At 42.4% G+C, this 17,995-nt stretch overlaps 1 protein-coding gene across 3 annotated transcripts in view; it reads right to left on the reverse strand.

Annotated features, from left to right (window-relative positions):
• The window catches only part of LOC124723071, a 101,474-nt gene extending 84,343 nt beyond the window's left edge, over positions 1-17,131 (reverse strand). For all 3 annotated transcript variants that reach the window (XM_047248248.1, XM_047248246.1, XM_047248247.1), the window contains exon 1: positions 17,021-17,131. In XM_047248248.1, the coding sequence (XP_047104204.1) occupies positions 17,021-17,024 (4 nt within the window). In that variant the 5' untranslated portion in view covers positions 17,025-17,131. The remainder of the gene's footprint in view (positions 1-17,020) is intronic.
• Between the last annotated feature and the right edge of the window lie 864 nt (positions 17,132-17,995).

Raw genomic sequence — 17,995 nt, forward strand, 5'->3', positions numbered from 1 at the left:
ATTATTTTTGCGTTTTCGCATAAAATTGATACAAATTATTTTACATGTAGTTTGGAATGTCGTTAGCATTATGTGTACATTGTTGTATCTGGAACCGTTGCCACAGCTTAGTTAATTAAAATAAGAAACAGCCATAATTTGTGTATATTTTTCTACTCGTCTAGCCTGTGAAAGTAATCATAGTAACAGTGTTAATTAAAACGTCAGGTAATCTTCTTGTGCGCTGTTGAAGCTCAAAAACAGAATGTTTTCTTATTCTTATTGTTATTATTTCAGCGCAGATGCGCTACAATGCTACTGTACTATCACAAGTGAGATCTTTTATCACTGCAAATGTTTTGTTTAAACACAAGCGCATACAGGCGTGGAAATTAATCAAATCTGTACCACAATCCCATATTTGGTTTTATATGCAGCAGCCTGCATTGGTTTGTACAGACATACATCAACAATAACTTCTCATCTGCAATAACAATTCATTTACTTTGGTTACTCTTGTACCAAACGTACGAGTGTATTAAATAGGGCAGACCATCGCAAACGAAATCATTGTAATCAAATTTGAGCCCATGACATACGTTTCCTAAATTTTCGGTGCAGTTTTTGACCATTTTCGTACCAGTACGTGGGTGGTATGCAACAGAACGTACTTTCCACCGTAACAAAAGAAGCCACTTATTATAGTATTCCATCACTGTATTAAAAGCACAAACATTTAACCGTGTTTTCTGCAAGGCGGTGACCTAAAGTGTTTTCAGACGAGGGAGTTGGTGTTACTCTTGCCACGCGCTGGAAGTATGAAGAGAGGAAAGGGGGAGCTCGCCGCTCCGGGAGAATTCCAGTCACGGGCCGGCCGCCGCGGTCTGTTCCGGTCCGCCAGGCCCTCTCCATCGTAACCGCTTCACACTTCACTTCCTGCTCACTACGCTGGCATATAACTCTTCATGTACGTTGCTATATCACATTTAATATATTTTTCTAAATCAGATTCCTCTCCGTAGTGTGCAAACATCACCAACAGCATAAGAAAATTAATTTTAATCAGGTCACTGAATAAGCTAGTTCTAGATGTTGATGTAGTGCGGTGGTCTATTTGCAATTCGTCAACAAAAGTGTATAATGGAGCAATGACAATGAGTTATCATTTTGTCAGGATTCATAGATTCTGAGAAAGTTTTTGACTGTTTCAACAAAATCTTATTGACAATTCCTGAAAACCAAAGCATTGATTCAGCCATGAAGAATATATACCTGAGTGCTACAGTTTCATTAGGTTTCATCAGAATAGAGAGAAGTTCAGAATTGTAATTGTAGTGAAGCAAAGGCATTCTATGGGATCAAAACTATTTACGGTATTTGTAGAGCACGTATTCAAATCCATTAACAGAAACGCGAAGAGCGTAGCTGAACCACGTTCGTTTTGCTGATCATATTTTAATGCTTGTTTCTAGCACAAATAAACCCCAGCAATGAGTCGAAGAACTGATAGAGTTTGAAAGTAGACTTTAAAATCAATTGCAGCAAGTCTAAATCAATGAATAATATATAATTTGAACCAATTTTGTATAGGCACTGCCGGTTACGTGGCTTGTAGCCACATAAACAGCGGCATCTGAACATTAAAACATGGTAAACAACATGGCGAAGAGTATACTAGTAGAAGGCCTAACGTCCTGCATTAAAAACACAATATCTGTAGGGCGGATAGGCAATAAACAACAAGTTGGGCGAGGAAAAACATCTACATATGAACTTATAAAATTGTTCAAATTGCTCTGAGCAATATGGGACTTAACTTCTGAGGTCATCAGTCCCCTATAACTTAGAACTACTTAAACCTAACTAACCTAAGGACATCACGCACATCCATGCCCGAGGCAGGATTCGGACCTGCGACCGTAGCAGTCGCGCGGCTCCAGACTGTAGTGCCTAGAACCGCTTGGCCACATGAACTTATAACACGGTAAGAAACGTGGTGAAGTTTTAATGTTGATATGTGGATGTTTTCCGTCGTCCAAGTTTTTATTCATTGACTCCCCGCACTACGGACGTTACGGTTTTAACTAAGAAGGCTGGGCCTTCTACAGTCTTCGCCTTGTTGTTTGCCTTAATGAAATTGCGGTAAGTTCCTAAGGGACCAAACTGCTAAGGTCATAGGTCCCTAGGTTTACACATTACTTAATCTAACTTAAACTAACTTAGGCCTATGCTAAGGACAACACACACACCCATGCCCGAGGAGGACTCGAACCTCCGACGGGGGAAGCCGAGCGAACCGCGACAAGGCGCCCAAGACCGCGCGGCTACTCCGCGTGGCGTTGGTTCAAACTAAAGCTGTTTGTGGAGTTCTGGCTACAAAATTTACTACCACAGCTTCGGAAGCACTGACAACAGAGTCGTTTGTAATGACTGAATGGAAAGGAGAAAATTAACAGAGGAGTCAAAATGGCATAGAGTGCCTTTGGTCAACTAACTACGGTTTCTATATCCAAGCTTCAGATGTTTCTAAAGTCTCTCTAATCAGTTTTGGACTGCAACAGGAAGACACCAATTTTTACGCGAAAACCAATAAAAGGAGAATGCTCAGCGAGCCATGGTGGGATGCATGTTGGAAACTACCAGGAGAAAAAGGGAAACAAACAAAAGGGACGACGAGGTCATTAGAGCCAGAGCGCCATCTCGAAGTGAGAAGGTATCACCGAAAATCTAAATCTGGACGACCGGACGGGAATTTGAACTGCCGTTTTCACGAACACGAGTCCAGTGTCATACCAAAGTGCCATCTCGTTCCGTGGAATTGTCTGGAAGCGGCTTCAGTGGATACACATTGATGGACCAAAGTATTATGATTATCTGCTTGGTAGCGTATAGATCCAATTTGGAATGCAATAAAGAAGCGATTTCAATGATACGGATTCGACGAGCCCTTTGTGTGTTTTTAAAGTTATCTGGAACCAGATGTCTACGCACAGATCACGTAATTCACACACGAGGAAGACATCGAGCATGAAGAAGGTGGTCTGCAATAATATTCACGAATTTTACAGCTGTCACGGTGCCTTTTATTGCCAACACAGGTCCCGTAGAAGCCAATGTGAATATTTCCCCCACTAGCCTTCGTTCGTGGCTCAGTGCATATTCCAGCAGCCTTTCGCCTGAATGACAGCGTATCCTGACACATCGACCTGTGTAGCAAGAAACGTTATTCATCTGATCAGACGAGACGTTTCTATTGATCCACGTTCCAATCTCGATGATTCGAAGCACACTCAATCGTAATTGTCGATGTCATTGGGTCAATATGGGAACATGTTGGGGTCGTCTACTGCGGAACTCCATGTTCAACAACCTGCCAAAAGGTGTGCTCCGTAACACCTCTGTCTGCACTAGCGCTGCACTCCGTCGTCAGATCTGTCACATATTGCCGCCTATTTTGCTTTACAGAGGGTGTAAATCTCCAACCTCCACTTTTTGTGATGAGGCTTAGACCTAAAACGCCCTGTCGCCTGCTCGTGGTTTCACCGCCATTCCAGTGCTTTCCACAGGTGCACATCACAATCTGCCCTTTGTCAACGTTGCTTATGTCAGTGGATTTCGTTCCTATAATGGTTTCCCTTTCGTCTGCCCTCCGTTTATATACTTTCCTTATCGTGTTACCTGCCCGCAATGCCACTAGGCGGCATTCAGTCATGCGGTGGACGGTCTTAATAATGTTTTGGTTCATTATCACTTATTTCAAGAACACTTATTGTTCCAATATAGTTAAAGGCTTCAAATAAACCTGAAGAATAAATAATATTGCTGAAACTAACAGACCGTTTTTCTTAGCTATTTTTGTTTTGTTAGCTTGTCTGCTGCTAACTTGGCGACTAAATTTATAGCATGATAATTTAACGACGTCTCCTATAATTATGAAGGCGTCAGGGAGCTGCACATAGCGTAACAAAATTTACAATTTGTACAGAAAGCAAATGGCAGTTATAAGAGTCGAGGGGTATGAAAGGGAAGCAGTGGTTGGGAAGGGAGTGAGACAGGGTTGTAGCCTCTGCCCGATGCTATTCAAACTGTATATAGAGCAAGCAGTAAAGAAAACGAAAGAAAAGTTCGGAGTAGGTATTAAAATCCATGGAGAAGAAATAAAAACTTTTAGGTTCGCCGATGACATTGTAATTCTGTCAGAGATAACAAAGGACTTGGAAGAGCAGTTGAACGGAATGGACAGTGTCTTGAAAGGAGGATATAAGATGAACATCAACAAAAGCAAAACGAGGATAATGGAATGTAGTCGAATTAAGTCGGGTGATGCTGCGGGAATTAGATTAGGAAATGAGACACTTAAAGAAGTAAAGGAGTTTTGCTATTTGGGGAGCAAAATAACTGATGATGGTCGAAGTAGAGAGGATATAAAACGTAGACTGGCAATGGCAAGGAAAGCGTTTCTGAAGAAGAGAAATTTGTTAACATCGAGTATTGATTTAAGTGTCAGGAAGTCGTTTCTGAAAGTATTTGTATGGAGTGTAGCCACGTATGGAAGTAAAACATGGACGATAAATAGTTTAGACAAGAAGAGAATAGAAGCTTTCGAAATGTGGTGCTACAGAAGAATGCTGAGGATTAGATGGGTAGATCACATAACTAATGAGGAGGTATTGAATAGAATTGGGGAGAAGAGGAGTTTGTGACACAACTTGACCAGAAGAAGGGATCGGTTGGTAGGACATGTTCTGAGGCATCAAGCGATCACCAATTTAGTACTGGAGGGCAGCGTGTAGGGTAAAAATCGTAGAGGGAGACCAAGAGATGAATACACTAAGCAGATTTAGAAGGATATAGGCTGCAGTAGGTACTGGGAGATGAAGAAGCTTGCATAGGATAGAGTAGCATGGAGAGCTGCATGAAACCAGTCTCAGGACTGAAGACCACAACAACAACAACAACAACAACATTAGCAGGACAGATTACAATTCATTTTCTACAGCTCTTTCTACTACGTTAATCATAGGAAACACACCAACAAACATACATGTCGAAAATTCCCTCAGCAATGATAAACGCTTCAATAGTCCTCGTAACGAATCACAGATATACTAATGTATCCATGATATACTGCGTATGGTTTCAGTGTTCCACAGCGTATTTTAAGTGCCCCACAAATCGCCAATTGTGCTCTTTTAACTTTATGCCGACTTTTTTAACTGTCCCTAATGAACGTCCCCGTGTTAGCATATATTTTAACTTCCATTGTTTCCATTTACTGTGTTTTTATATCCCCTTTTTCCGCCCCTTTTATGTGGAGTTACCATTTTTATATTTTTTAGGAAGCAACTCGGCTGAAGAGCGGCGGACTGTGCTGCTGTCAGCCCTCCCCTGCCCATAAGGAGCAGGGCATTGAAACAGCAATAAAGGGAAAAAAATCAGTTTTCCCGAATAGCGGCAGAAGAACACACTGTATCTTGCAATGGGGTTAAATACACTGTTGTTGCTGTTGTTGTTGTTGTTGTTGTCGTCTTCAGTCCAGAGACTGCTTTGATGCAGCTCTCCATGCTACTCAATCCTGTGCAAGCTACTTCATCTCCCAGTACCTACTGCAACCTACATCCTTCTGAATCTGTTTAGTGTATTCATCTCTTGGTCTCCCTCTACGATTTTTACCCTACACGCTGCCCTCCAATACTAAATTGGTGATCCCTTGATGCCTCAGAATATGCCCTACCAACCGATCCCTTCTTCTAGTCAAGTTGTGCCACAAATTTCTCTTCCCTCCAATTCTATTCAGTACCTCCTCATTAGTTATGTTATCTACCCATCTAATCCTCAGCATTCTTCTGTAGCACCACATTTCGAAAGCTTCTATTCTCTTCTTGTCCAAACTAGTTATCGTCCATGTTTCACTTCCATACATGGCTACACTCCATACAAATACTTTCAGAAACGACTTCCTGACACTTAAATCTATACTCGATGTTAACAAATTTCTCTTCTTCAGAAACGCTTTCCTTGCCATTGCCAGTCTACATTTTATATCCTCTCTACTTCGACCATCATCAGTTATTTTGCTCCCCAAATAGCAAAACTCCTTTACTACTTTAAGTGTCCCATTTCCTAATCTAATTCCCTCAGCATCACCCGACTTAATTCGACTACATTCCATTATCCTCGTTTTGCTTTTGTTGATGTTCATATTATAGCCTCCATTCAACACACAATCCATTCCGTTCAACTGCTCTTCCAAGTCCTTTGCTGTCTCTGACAGAATTACAATGTCATCCGCGAACCTCAAAGTTTTTATTTCTTCTCCATGGATTTTCATACCTACTCCGAATTTTTCTTTTCCTTCACTGCTTGCTCAGTATACAGTTTGAATAACATCGGGGATAGGCTACAATCCTGTCTCACTCCCTTCCTAACCACTGCTTCCCTTTCATACCCCTCGACTCTTATAACTGCCATCTGCTGTCTGTACAAATTGTGAATAGCTTTTCGCCCCCTGTATTTTACCCCTGCCACCTTCAGAATTTGAAAGAGAGTATTCCAATCAACATTGTCAAAAGCTTTCTCTAAGTCTGCAAATGCTAGAAACGTAGTTTTGCCTTTCCTTAATCTTTCTTCTAAGATACGTCGTAGGATCAGTATTGCCTCACGTGTTCCAATATTTCTACGGAATCCAAATTGACTGCCCCGAGGTCGGCTTCTATCAGTTTTTCCATTCGTCTGTAAAGAATTCGCGTTAGTATTTTGCAGCTGTGACTTATTAAACTGATAGTTCGGTAATTTTCACATCTGTTAACACCTGCTTTCTTTGGGATTGGAATTATTATATTCTTCTTGAAGTCTGAGGGAATTTCGCCTGTCTCATACATCTTGCTCACCAGATGGTAGAGTTTTGTCAGGACTGGCTCTCCCAAGGCTGTCAATAGTTCTAATGGAATGTTATCTACTCCGGGAGCCTTGTTTCGACTCAGGTCTTTCAGTGCTCTGTCAAACGCTTCACGCAATATCATATCTCCCATTTCATCTTCATCTACATCCTCTTCCATTTCCATAATATTGTCCTCATGTACATTGCCCTTGTATAAACCCTCTATATACTCCTTCAACCTTTCTGCTTTCCCTTCTTTGCTTAGAACTCGTTTTCCATCTGAGCTCTTGATATTCATGCAAGTGGTTCTCTTTTCTCAAAAGGTCTCTTTAATTTTCCTGTAGGCAGTCTCAATCTTACCTCTAGTGAGATAAGCCTCTACATCCTTACATTTGTCCTGTAGCCATCCCTGCTTAGCCATCTTGCACTTCCTGTCGATCTCATTTTTGAGACGTTTGTATTCCTTTTTGCCTGCTTCATTTACTGCATTTTTATATTTTCTCCTTTCATCAATTAAATTCAATATTTCTTCTGTTACCCAATGGTTTCTGCTAGCCCTCGTCTGTTTACCTATTTGATCCGCTGCTGCCTTCACTATTTCATCCCTCAGAGCTACCCATTCTTCTTCTATTGTATTTCTTTCCCCCATTCCTGTCAATTGTTCCCTTATGCTCTCCCTGAAACTCTGTACAACCTCTGGTTCTTTCAGTTTATCCAGGTCCCATCTCCTTAAATTCCGACCTTTTTGCAGTTTCTTCAGTATCAATCTACGCTTCATAACCAATAGATTGTGGTCAGAGTCCACATCTGCCCCTGGAAATGTGTTACAAAATACACTAGAGCTTTCAAATCCCCTAATAAATGTAAGTCTAGTGAGCTTAGTTCCGTAGAACACGAAAGTCAGATAAATGGTCCACTTACTCGTACGTATCTACCACAGAACTTGTTATTTAGAAGCTATATGTTCGCCTAGTCCATAATGGTCACAATATCAGGTAATACTACGTGCCGTTAAGAAATGAAGTGGTTCACATGTCAGTACAAGCAATGACGAAAGCCGCATGTCAACAATACCTTCATCGAAATGGAATACAAAACACTGGCAATTAACCTGTGAATTATCAGAGGTAACAAATAGGGTATTTCAAACATTTTGTGAAAGAAATAATTTCATACGGTTTGGTGGTAAGTTTTGTTTACGTATGTTTACCGTGACTGATATACTATGAAGAGTTGTAGAAAATGATTTCCAACACGAAAATAATGTGCTTCTGGACTCAATTCCATACAACATATTTTCCTCCTTCTATGTGACAGGAATGTGTCCTGAAACTTTGGACTTACCTTTTTGTTATACCTTTTCGTTCACCAGTCGTCAAGAATAAAATACTCTGTTTCTTCTTATAAAGGATGACCCCGGTTGGCATTCCAATAGCAGTTCAGTAATTAGCTATATCGATGGGGCTCTGAGTGGGGGAAATCTGATTTGCCAAGCGGCGCTAGCGCCTAACTGTACCAGTCGCGTCCCACACGCACCGCTGCTCTGGGTTTCCAGTCCGCCTGCGTATGATCCGCCCTCAGCAAACAGCTCTGCATCACCGAGCACTTTATACGTACGTGACCAATATGACCTTCAAACACGAGCGTTGGTTACTTACGGGCCTAATCAGTAAGAAGGCGAGTTTCAAGGCACTGTAGCTAAGCCACTGCACGATTATTCCAGAAGAGTGGAATTCGAATCACCCTTCGATCATCCACATCTAGGTTTTCCGTGGTTTCCCTAAATCGCTTGAGGCACATGTCGGGAGCGTTCCTTTCAACAGTTAATTTCCTTCCCGACTCCGAACTTTTCCCAAGTATCTAATGACCTCATCATCGACAGGACATTAATTCAAGCTTAAATTTCCATCTTCTGTTCGGAAATAGCAAGATACTCACTTCCGACCATTTTGAATTAGTGTTCCCGTACGTTCCTAAATCACTTCAGGTGAATATAGGACTAGCTACATGCACATAGCCACGGCACAGTTCCCTGACCATCACTGTCCAATCCACCCTACTTTTCGTATCTTCTCGACTTTGAAGGAACATTAAATCGTAACATTCCCTTCTTTCTGTGGCGACAACGGTCATATACTCAGGATTTTTTTCACACCAGAACTACACTGACGAAAAAAAGTCGCACATCAAAAAACTATTAATGTAGAGTAATCAAATTTCGGGAATATATTTAACTAGGTAACATATTTCAGTGACTAACATTGCAAGATCACAGGTTAATGTTAGCGCGAGATAAGCCATTGAAAATGTGAAATGCTGGTACATAAATAACCAGTTTACCCGCCAGAATGTTGAATGCAAGCCTGAAAACGTGCGTGCATTGTGTTTTAAGGGTGCCGGATGTCAGTTTGTGAGATGGAGTTCCATGCCCGTTGCCCATGCCCGTTCCATGGTCGGTCAATACAGGGACCGTTAATACTGTTTGTGGATGACGCTGGAGTTGTCTTCCGATGATGTCCCATATGTGCTCAACTGGAGGCAGAGCTTGTGATCGAACAGGCCAAAACATGTCGACATTCTGTAGAGTACACTGGGATACAACAGCGGTATGTGGGAGAGCGTTATCCTACTGGAAAACACTCTCTGGAATTCTGTTCATGAATGGCAGTACAACAGGTCGAATCACCAGACTGACGTACAAATTTGCAGTCAGGGTGCATGGAATAACCACGAGAGTGCCCCTGCCGTCATATGAAATCACACTCCACGTCATAACTCCAGTTGGCGGTCCAGTGTGTCTAGTACGCAGAGAGGTTGGTTGCAGGCCCTTCACTGGCCTCCTACTAACCAAGACACGGCCATCGCTGTCACCGAGACAGAAACAGCTTCCATCAAAAAACACAACAAACCTCCACGCTGCCCTCCAATTAGCTCCCGCTTGACAGCACTGAAGTCGCGAATGGCTGTGGTTGGGGGTGAGTGGAACGCACAGTACAGGGGATCTGGCTCAGAGCTGTCCTTGAAATAACTGATTTGTACCAGTTTGTTGTGTCACTGTGGTGACAGCTGTTGCTCATATTGCTGCTACGATGCAATACGATGCATCAGAGCCATACGCCGAACACGATGGTCTTCCCTCTCGTTATTACCATGTGGCCGTTCAGAGCCCGGTCTTCTTGCCACCGTACGTTCTCGTGACCACCGCTGCCAGCGGTGATGTACAGTGGCTAAATTCCTGTCAAGTATTTCTGCAGCATAGCAGAAGGAACCACCAGCTTCTCGTAGCCGTATTACACGACCTCGTTGAAACTCAATGAGGTGTTGATACTGGCGTCTTTTTCGTCTTAAAGGCATTCTTGACTATCGTCAGCTCACGACGTCCAATCTCAAAGGTAACTGACGCTCACGACCGTTACAGCCTGTATTTAAGGTAAACCTGATTTACATCCTCATAGTGCCGATACTAGTGCCACTCTTTTGCACCTCTCCAGCAACTGTTCATGGAAGACCTTCAGTATATTGGAAATAACAGCCAACCAGTTACAAAATAAAGGTTTTTTAAACCTTGACCATGGTTTAGACAGTTTTAAAACTGTCGAAACCAAGGCCAATGTTTAACAAACCTGTATTTTGCAGCTGATTAGCTGTTGTTTCCAGTCCATTGATCTCTTGTTTAAATCGGTTTATCCTGATGGGAACTTGAAACCGCTTGTCGCGGATACCAGTTTCGCGTTTCTCTTTCTCGATAATCTAATCCGAAGAACACTGGACTGAATTTTTTTTATTTGGGGATTATTTCAACACAGCTATTTAACAAAAGCAAATAAAGTTCTGTTTTTTTCTTTTATTTTCATTTCGTCCTCGCTACCCAACACGGGGCTGTTGGGGGTAGGACATCCTATGTTCTGTTTATCAACATAAGCGCATATTTCGGGATAAAAACATACCAGCAGTCAGACATGAAAATGTGTAGAATAAGTAGTATTTAGAACAGACGCCACAGAACAAACACTTCGTAACTATCGTACACTGAGAAACCAAACAATTTACCACGTATTTAACAGAGCGCATACGTTCAGTATTTGTATTGTAGGAAAAGTAAACTAAAACCAAATGAAGTCATATCGCACATATGACCTCGTGGCGATTATTAAGGTTCAGGAGAAAGTGACAGTGATGTGGAGCAGACAAATAGGTTGTGGCTTCACCGCTCTCCATCATAATCTACCTCTCAGGGGCACTATTCTAGGAAGATTTGGAACAGAACCTCTACGGCGTTCAGCAATTCTGGGTGAGATACTAGCAGAGTGGAGCTTTGAATCACGCTGTGAGTACTCAGCTGGTGAGAGCGAAATTCAAGAGTCCAGGTTCAGATCCCGATCGGGCAAACAATTTTAACCTACAGGAAATTTCTTTGCATTGTGCGCTCCGCTGCAGACAAAGATTGGCACAGGAAGGCAGAAGTTTTAATGTCGGGACGACATCTAGGTCTTTACAGACTGGGCATGGGCTCGGATTTGACAAGTATGCAGCAAAGTATGGCCAATGGCCTAGTTGTGGGAACATCCCGACATTCGCCTGAAGTTATTCGGATGGCAATTTCAACACCGCTTCTCCTGGATATTAGTCTCTCATGTCTCTCTCTCGATAGTCTAATTCTAAAGACATTGGACTGATTTTCATTTGAGGATTTTTTAACACGCAGCTGTTTAACAAAAGTAAGTAAGGTTTTGTTTTCTTCCTTTATTTTCCTTTCATCCTTGTTACTTCTCTCGAGGATTTTAGGGGTAAGACACCCGCTCTTCCGTCAGAGAGATCTAAAAATATGTAAAAATGATTTAAAACATTAAAATTTGTTTCATTAAATAAGGTATATAAGCTAAAATATAGATGGTTTCCTTGAGCTTTTCTTAAAAGATAAAAGGAATTTGTATAGATACATAAATGAAACTGATGTCTTCCACTGGTGTTCAGTGTTTGACATTGTTGGTGATGAACGATTTTGGGACAGGAAGGCAGTAGGAGTTTAAATGAGATTTTCTTGAGTTTGAGAAAAAAACTGAGAAAATCTGACGAAGCTTTCGTGGGGGAATATGTTGGAAAATATGTGGTACAGAAATAAAGGTGACTGTAAATGGACGAAGGAAAAGTCAGGAAAAGAGGTGTCGTGACATGGAGAAGGAAGGTAATGTTTTGTTACAGCTGAAAGGAAGCGCAAAACTGTGGGCGGATTTCACGGTCAGATAGGATGAAATGATTGAAGTTCCGTTGGGGTAGTAAACGGAGTGTGTGTAAGTGTGATAGGGGGGGGGGGGGGGGAAGGGAGAAGGGGTGTGGTGCTGCATGCGAATCGGAGTACGAGGGTTGATAAGCAGGGATGAAAAGATTGAATGCTACTTGGTACCGTGTTTGCGGGACGTGAGAGAAACCTGAAGGTGTTCAGTGTGGGAGAGGAGGTGGGACGAGATGTCATTAATTTCGTACTGGATTCGAGTTGGGAAAGTAGTCGGTTACGGAAGGTGAAGCGGAGTGCATGGCGTTCGGGGATTTTGTGGGAGTGAAAATATCTTCTTGCATCAGAAATGCAAACAACATTAGCACAAAAGAGGATAACTGGGATTAAAGTTTTTTAGTTGTGAGCTATAGTGGAGGGATGTATTCCCCATGTTCGTCCGGTTAATAGTTCTGGTCTGTTGCTACCGTTTTGTTTTGTGGTTCAGAGATATTAACCTACGGCAAGTTTTAGCGCTAGGTATTTCAGTGTATTAGTTAACATAATAGAAATGGCTCTGAGCACTATGCGACTTAACTTCTGAGGTCATCAGTCGCCTAGAACTTTGAACTAATTAAACCTAACTAACCTAAGGACTTCACACACATCCATGCCCGAGGCAGGATTCGAACCTGCCACCGTAGCGGTCACGCGGTTCCAGACTGAAGCGCCTTTAACCGCACGGCCACACCAGCCGGAAGTTAACATAATAGCATGGTTGTAAATGGTGAGATCCAAGTCATAGGGGTGGAAGTTGAAGATGGTTCGTCTTCCAATTATTGCCTGGGTCGTGGAAGTGTTCATCTAAAGGAAGCACTGATTACATTAGCAGATAAATTGTCTGAGACTGAGTTGAAGGAATTGTTGGGATTTCTGGACGGTGTGGTATAGGGCTAAGAAAGCTGTGCTGTCGACGTTCTGGAGTAGGACGGTTTAAACATATTAGCAGTGTAGAGGCTCCAGAGCACTGATTAATGAATAAAACCTTTGGCACACTCGCTGTGAGCCGGTAGACACGGGCATTGGTGCGATGTTTGGTTACATGGGATGTGTGGTTGGACAGAAAAGGTTCAATAGGGTAGACGTAGTTTATTAGATGTGCATAATTTGGAACTCGAAAAGTAGTCTGGAATACCATAGATGTTACACTTTTTCAGTGTCAAGGAACATAAAAATGGCAAATTTATAATTATTGAGATGGTAAAATAGGAGGTCGGTAAAACACAGCCGCAGGTCGGAGGACGAGAAGCTAGGACGGAAACCAGTTTGTTTGACATAAAGGGTTGCGTTTTCCTCTAGGTCTTTAGGGTTGCACGCGAAGAGTGTAGATTCAAGACCTTTATAAACACTGAGATGAGGCTGTTGGGTCGGTAGGAGTCGGTGAGTGTTGTTTGATCTCCCTCGTCCCATATGGTGAGTAAGGATTTGGTGAAAACAGGTAGAGAGGAATCATACCAGTGCTCGCTCCGAGAACGAAATATTGTTGCATTCATTACTAGAATAACTCACTTATAAAAGCTTCCCACTAAGATTTATCAGCTTGGGACTAATTTTTCATTTCTACTCAAGTGAGGTAGAGCCAGGAGTATATTTCGTTCACGTGCCCTAAGGCAAATCGGGGATTGTCAGCGGTTTAGTTTTGAGCTGGACGTTCTATACACACACATCGCAGATTCAAGAGACAACCTCCAGTCTTGGGACAGCAACACCTGTTCTGAAGGTGTGTCGGTAGTGGCTGGCGCAACCGCTCACGTAGCGGTGACGGCGCGACCTGGAAGGCCGCAGCGAGCCAGTGTGGGGGCGGCGGTGGTGGGCGGCGTCCCGTGGGTGGCGGGTGACTCATGCCTTGACCAACAGTGCGGCCATCTTGTCCGCTGTCCGCATTGGCTAAAAGAAACGGCAGGCAACATCCCAGCGGCGTCCTTCAAGTTGAGAACATTTCCGAATTTAAAGCAACAAATGTAAGTTCACATTTATACTCAGTGTTGTGAGTGGCGGGTGACAAAGAGAACTTTCCATTCACCTTATGCTAAGCGTCGTCTCTGATCACCTCTTCTTCTACGGGGCGTTAATCCTTAAATTTCCTTTTTCCTGCTCCTTATGTTAAGAATTCCTACCGTTAAAGAAAATTCGTAGAGTTTGTCCTAAAAATCGGTACTTTATGTTTTAAGAGTACGTTCGCAAGGCATTGGTCGTCTTTCATCAAGAGCCAACCAGCTCTGATTTTGTAGCTTTCCTATTACTGTCTCTCGCTAATCAAACAAGCCAACTAATCAATTCTTCCTCGTATATGTTCAGTGTCCTCTGTTAGCGCAGTTAATATGGACGCGACAAATTTGAGCTGTATTGCATTACAGCCCCTACTACTGTTTTACAAGCAATTTCTGTAATAGATGTATTAGAATATCCACGTATCTCACCAATGGGCCGAATCTTGTCACTTAGTTTACATGTGTGGCCACAGCTGCGACTCAATAAATGTGCAATTTTATTTTTGTTGAAGCGAGCAACTTAAAATTTTTTGTACATAAGAGCTAGATATCAGTCTTTGTGTCATGTCGATACGTTGAGTGGATATTACATTTATTATCACAGACAACTGAGACGTCTGCGAAAAATCTGTCGTCACAACAGACAGCGCCCTCTGAACCATTAACAAATAACACTACCGTTGATTTCTCCATCACATTTCACTGGGACATTTTCGAAATTACTTGGATGTATATGAGTGTGTGTCCATTCCGGATAATCTCATACGAGCTGCCTGTCAAGAAGTCCTCCATCCATACGCAAGCCTGGCTAGATATCTCATATGAAAGTAGTTTCTTTTGTGTCAGTGTGGTAGTGAACTGAAAGTTTTTCAAAAATCTAAAAACTCCTGGCCCACTGGGTAACTTCTATCCATGGCTTTTAGTCTTTATGACAGATCGTATCTACTGATACGATAGGACGTTCATATGTATTCAGCCAGTTGGTTTTGCAAAAGAAATATAAATGCTAGTGTCTGGAGCGATCAGAGCCACCCGTTTCTGGATCTACGAGGCTGGAGGAAGAACTGATGTTACATTGTAGTCTCGTATGCGATATATTCTCAGACGCTTCGCCAGTTTCTACCGCCTACAGATACTGCCTCACGAACGTACCCACTGCATTCTTAGTAAAGCAAAGAACAAAGAAGAAGGAAGAGGAAGAAAAAAATTAGAATGTCTTGCAGACATAAGGTCACCACCGACGGTTAGTGAACTAGAACTAGTTCGGTTGGACAAGGTTTCGGAGGATATGAGCCATGACGTATGCGAAGGAACCATCACGGCACTCACCACAAGTAATTTGAGGAAATTATGGGAAACGTAGATCGAGAAGAAGGAGATTGATTCAGCTCCTCCCGATTAAATACGACACCGCCTCTCACGGTAAGTTCTGCAAGGGAATCCTTACATTCTAGGCGCTCAGTCCGGAACCGCGCGACTGCTACGGTCGCAGGTTCGAATCCTGCCTCGGGCATGGATGTGTGTGATGTCCTTAGGTTAGTTAGGTTTAAGTAGTTCTAAGTTCTAGGGGACTGATGGTCACAGATGTTAAGTTCCATAGTGCTCAGAGCCATTTGAACCATTTTTTGAATCCTTACAGGAAGTTGCCTTCTTTTGTCTAAAATACCTCCTAAGTGATAAAAGAAACCAGGAAAGAAACAAACAAGAAAGGTTTTTTCCCCATTTCCATTAAATTTTTATAAGAGGTTATGTGCAGTCCATTCTGTGCTGAAAATGACATATATTTTATCAGTTAGGTATGTCTAGACATCGGGTTACATATAAATTATAGTTCTTTGTTCTAAGATAGGTAATGTATTTTACCACGAATATAACAGAGGAAATTAAATTTTAGTCATTTGGAATACAACAGTGAGTAACTGTGCGATATAATCATTATTCTTCAGAAAATTTACCATTTCGCTTTAAAATATAACTTTCTCAACTCAGACACGAATTGTCATAAGCATAATAAACATCTGCACGTACCGTACTAGGCTTAAATATTTACGGCATCCTGTGACACTGTGCAAATCATTGTGATTTGTGTTCAGCAGTAGTTGCAGAGTACTACTAGTGACCTAATACTTAGGTGAGTGAGTATTCACAGGTTAGTGTAGTGAAGAGACGCAACATCGAAGACACATCTAATCAATCACGGAAACAAAATTTTCGGGAAGTCATGTTGTCTGTTGTAAACACTGTTGAGTATTTTGAATGTGGCGTGAAAATAAAGCATTTCCAGCAGAACCAGATCCAGTCGCGTTTTACTTTTCTACTCATTTTTTCCTCCGTGAGCTAACTTCTAGTCATCAGCTGGATCTTCGTTGGTGAGTGGCATTTACAACAGCTAATGTTACATTGTAATACACACTATTTTTCCTCACAGCTGCATAATGTAAGTATCTCAAGTGTTTCTTCTGTCCATCACACATCTATTCACCTAACAATGATGACGATTTTTTTAATTGCACTTATTCTGGTGACAGATTCTATCTATATGTTTCAGAAACATCTAGATCTGTACTCGGTTCTTTCAAGTAATGTACTGTAAATACCACCATATGAAGATGGAGCAGTTGAGGCCCGAATGTTGGGTGGTAGCAAATAAATATTTAGAGAGAATAGTTAGGGACTGACTGGCATTAGCGTATACTAAAACGTTTAGAAGCTTGTACTGGCCAACGGATGCATTGGATTGGAGCTGTCAGTCCAACGACGAACATAAAAGTAAGCTGTGACAGAAGTAGCCAGTGTGATCTCTGCACCAAAGAAGAATGACACATTCTGTGACGTTTATGGAGTATGGAGACAAGAGTTAGGGACAAACAATGAGAAGGAATGAGAAGTGTGACTCACTCATGATGCAGTGCTGCGCTCGTCGGCTGTCCTGGAAACACTGGACGCTACTGCCCAAAGATGTGCACACGGCCAAGGCGCACGGTGCCGGGTACCCCCTCCAATCAGCGCGCGACCCGTTACCTGTGCGGCGCGGTGGTGGGAGCACGCGGAACACAGCCACCGCCAAACGGCCTCTCCACTCCCCAGTCCGCACTTGGCGCCAGCATCAGGCAAGCAGAAGGACATAACACGCTGCTCCGCGTCCTCCGCAACACGCCACTACCCTGTCACCGGACTAGGCCGGGCCATCTCAGCGACTCTTCTGTTGGTATAGTCTTCAGTCCAAAGATCAGTTTATCCTCTTCAGTCCCGGTGATGAAATGAGCAAATAAAAATGTTTTCATCGTGTCTTTTATTGTGGTTCCACACAGTTGCATTCTAAATTACATCGTTTTGATACGCATTTTTATTGTTGTTGTTGTTGTTGTTGTGGTCTTCAGTCCTGAGACTGGTTTCATGCAGCTCTCCATGCTACTCTATCCTGTGCAAGCTACTTCATCTCCCAGTACTTACTGCAACCTACATCCTTCTGAATATGTTTAGTGTATTCATCTCTTGGTCTCCCTCTACGATTTTTACCCTCCCGTAGAACTCAGAACTACTTAAACCTAACGAACCTAAGGATGTCACACACAGCCATGCCCGAGACAGAATTCGAACCTGCGGCCGTAGGGGTCACGCAGTTCTAGACTGTAGCGCCTAAACCGCTCGGCCACCACGGCCGGCAGTATTTCTTCACCGTTGATAAGTGAAAATAGTAACCTACAGTAATCGTTGACATTACAACTATCTTTCCTAACAGTCAAGTTACATATAGCCAAAGCATTTCATAATGATGAGGGTTTCCTCACTCAAAATAAAGAGCTACTATTTACACCGTATAGGAAATACAGAAAAGCTTTGAGGATATGATTTGCAGTACACGATTTGTAC

The sequence above is a fragment of the Schistocerca piceifrons genome, chromosome X, assembly GCF_021461385.2.
Source record: "Schistocerca piceifrons isolate TAMUIC-IGC-003096 chromosome X, iqSchPice1.1, whole genome shotgun sequence".
Lineage (NCBI taxonomy): Eukaryota > Metazoa > Arthropoda > Insecta > Orthoptera > Acrididae > Schistocerca > Schistocerca piceifrons.